Source organism: Myotis lucifugus, unplaced genomic scaffold, assembly GCF_000147115.1.
Source record: "Myotis lucifugus unplaced genomic scaffold, Myoluc2.0 scaffold_3, whole genome shotgun sequence".
NCBI classification, from domain to species: domain Eukaryota; kingdom Metazoa; phylum Chordata; class Mammalia; order Chiroptera; family Vespertilionidae; genus Myotis; species Myotis lucifugus.
The window spans coordinates 441,936-444,974 of record NW_005871051.1 but is presented as its reverse complement, the minus strand read 5'-3'; the positions used below and the strand labels follow the sequence as shown (position 1 = coordinate 444,974).

General features: G+C 46.5%; 1 protein-coding gene across 1 annotated transcript in view; it reads left to right on the top strand.

Annotated features, from left to right (window-relative positions):
* The first annotated feature begins 2,168 nt into the window (after positions 1-2,168).
* STAT4 (signal transducer and activator of transcription 4) overlaps positions 2,169-3,039 on the top strand; it is a 73,665-nt gene continuing 72,794 nt past the window's right edge. Inside the window, exon 1 of the mRNA XM_006082356.3 lies at positions 2,169-2,296. Within this exon, the coding sequence (XP_006082418.1) occupies positions 2,169-2,296 (128 nt within the window). The remainder of the gene's footprint in view (positions 2,297-3,039) is intronic.

Here is a 3,039-nt window from a genome sequence, read left to right as displayed (position 1 = left end):
CTAAGAGGGAGCTAACCTTCTAGTCATGGTTAGAAAACAGATGTGCAGCCATCCCAGCAGATTCCACAGTGGGAGCGACTGCAGCTGCCATGCTGTTCGCAGCTCCGGTCTCTCTTTCACTGACTGAGGGATGGAGCCAGCAGGTGCCAGGTTCCCGTGGGACACGCATCCACCCGCATCTGGAGAGAGAGGGGGTCTGGGGCCGGGAGACTCCGGGCCATCCGTGAGGCTGTGCCCCTGGGGCAGGACTCAGCTCTGACCCTCCGGTTGTTTTCCCTTTTTTAAAAAAAAAATATATTTTATTGATTTTTTACAGAGAGGAAGGGAGAGGGATAGAGAGTTAGAAACATCGAGGTTGTTTTCCCTTTTTAAAAAAAAAATATATTTTATTGATTTTTTACAGAGAGGAAGGGAGAGGGATAGAGAGTTAGAAACATCGATGAGAGAGAAACATCGATCAGCTGCCTCCTGCACACCCCCTACTGGGGATGTGCCCGCAACCAAGGTACATGCCCTTGGCCGGAATCGAACCCGGGACCCTTCAGTCCGCAGGCCGACGCTCTATCCACTGAGCCAGACGCGCTAGGGCTGTTTTCCTTTTTAAAGTTGGGGTAACACCTGCCCTCCTCCCAGCAGTCTCCGAGGGCCACTCCCTCATGTGGCAGCAGGTCCTGAGCACCCACTACGCCGGGAATTGTCTTCATAACCATAACGGGATGTGCAAGTGAAACATCACTTTCCCCGGTGGCTTTCTTTCAGGACACATGGCCATCAGTTCTCCCAGACGCCCTCCCTCCTAGACGTCAGGGAAAAGGGGCTCCCAAGGGTGTCCCTGGAAACCTGAGAAATGTGTCTATGAAATATAGGAAATTTGTTCTCGTAATGTTCTGTAGGCACAAGTAAACTCTAACTCACCTACAAGATAGATGGAAATACTATGGTTATTAGTTACATAAAACTTTTCCCCTTCGCTCTGGAATTGCTGACAAAACAATAAAAAATGTGACTTTTGAGGCAGTAAAGTGCGGTCACTTCAAGGCGCCTGGGCTTTCCCGGTGAGGAGACGCGGCTAAAGCGTCCAGTGGCCGGAGCGGGGTTCTGCGGGGGAAACACACCATTCGGTTTCATGACAGGTTGTCAACGACGTACCGAGTGTGGTTTCGTCCTCAAGTAACTTGAGGGTGTAACCACGTTTACATGCACGTCAGAGACGAATGGAAAGGAGACTTAAAGCTTTGCCCAGCCACAGCGGACCGTCGCAGCCATAGAGAGAAACAACACTGTGCACGGCTCAGAGCTATTTTGACCTGAAAGAATTAGTGCCCACGAACAGGCAAACGGGCAACTCTTCATAAAGCTAAGATGGAGCTAGACTGGAAGTTTGCCGACATACGGCTGACTAGAAGCCAGACAGACCTGAAACGAAGACAGAGGGATTGGCCATTTCATAGAAAACAAACTTGTATTGGGTATTCCTCCCCTCTAGAGCCTTAGGAGGGTCTCGGGAGGTGTAGCTGCATGTGCTGTTTGCCTTGCAGTTGCTCAATGTCTAGTAGGGTAGGGGGCACAAGGGATGGGGAGGGAGCTCGTTGAGAATACAAATTGGTGTAGAGCAGTGGTTCTCAACCTTCCTCATGCTGCGGCCCTTTAATACAGTTCCTCATGTTGTGGTGACCCCCAATTTCATTGTTACAAATTGAACATAATGAAAGCATAGTGATTAATCACAAAAACAATATGTAATTATGTATGTGTTTTCTGATGGTCTTAGGCGACCCCTATGAAAGGGTCGTTCGACCCACAAAGGGGTCTCGACCCACAGGTTGAGAACCGCTGGATGGGGGGCGGGGAGAGGGGTGTTGAGGGGGGAGTGAAGCCCCTGGAGAAGGGGACAGGAGTTCCCGGAGGGCAAGAAGGAGGTGGTCTGGGGCCAGAGGGGGAGTCCTGTGTCCTTCACTAGGGATGACTGACTTACACAAAAGTTTAGATTGGCTTTATTCTTTGAATTGAAAGCACTTTCTCTTTTAATTGAGTGACTGTTTTAAAAAGTCACTTTTCTTCAGTGACTTACCTAATGGACAGTGTTGTCTTTGTTTGGAATCTAAGGAAAGAATAAGATGTACCACAGTTATTACTTTTAAACTCTACTTTCCCCCTTGTTTTATAGCATGTCTCAGTGGAATCAAGTCCAACAGTTAGAAATCAAGTTTTTGGAACAAGTGGACCAGTTCTATGATGACAACTTTCCGATGGAAATCCGACACCTGCTGGCGCAGTGGATTGAGAACCAGGACTGGTAGGTCAGACGCTGTGTTTCTCCTCCAGAGCGATGCGCACCTGCTTTATGCTCTACCCAGACGGGTTTATTCTGGGGTTCACTTTCCGATCAATAGGTGCATTCTTTTCAGATAAAAAAGTTTTGGAAAACTTTTTCAAAGAAGAATACTAGTTCTTTCTGGTTTCATCCATTGCTCGTGATTTGTTTTTCTGTAAGCCAAAACCGCAACAACTTTCTAGAAGTTAAAAAGCCATGAAGTAAATCAATAGTTAATACCAATTCTCTATCACAGACTCAATGTAAACAAATACATTTTCTTAGTATATTTTACAAACATTCTTTAAAGTTCTGTTTACATTGTGCAACTTAAACTTTTTTTTTGCTTTAAACAGTTGTCTGATTTTTTTATTGTGGTAAAATGTATATAACACAGCATTTACCACTTTAACCATTTCTAGGCGTGCCGTTTAGTGGCATTGAGTATATCCGCTTTGTCATGAAGCCACCACCACCATCCATCTGCAGACCTTTCTCATCTGCACAAACTGGAACTTTCTACCCTTAAACACTAACTCCTCATTCTCTCTACCCAGCCCCCCGCAACCACCATTCCCCTTTCTGTCTCTATGAACTTGACTGTTCCAGGTCCCTCATGGAAGTATCAGCACACAACATTTGTCCTTTTGTGACTGACTGGTTGCCCTTAGCAAGATACATTCATGTAGCATGTATCAACCCATCCCTCCTTTCTAAGGCTGAAT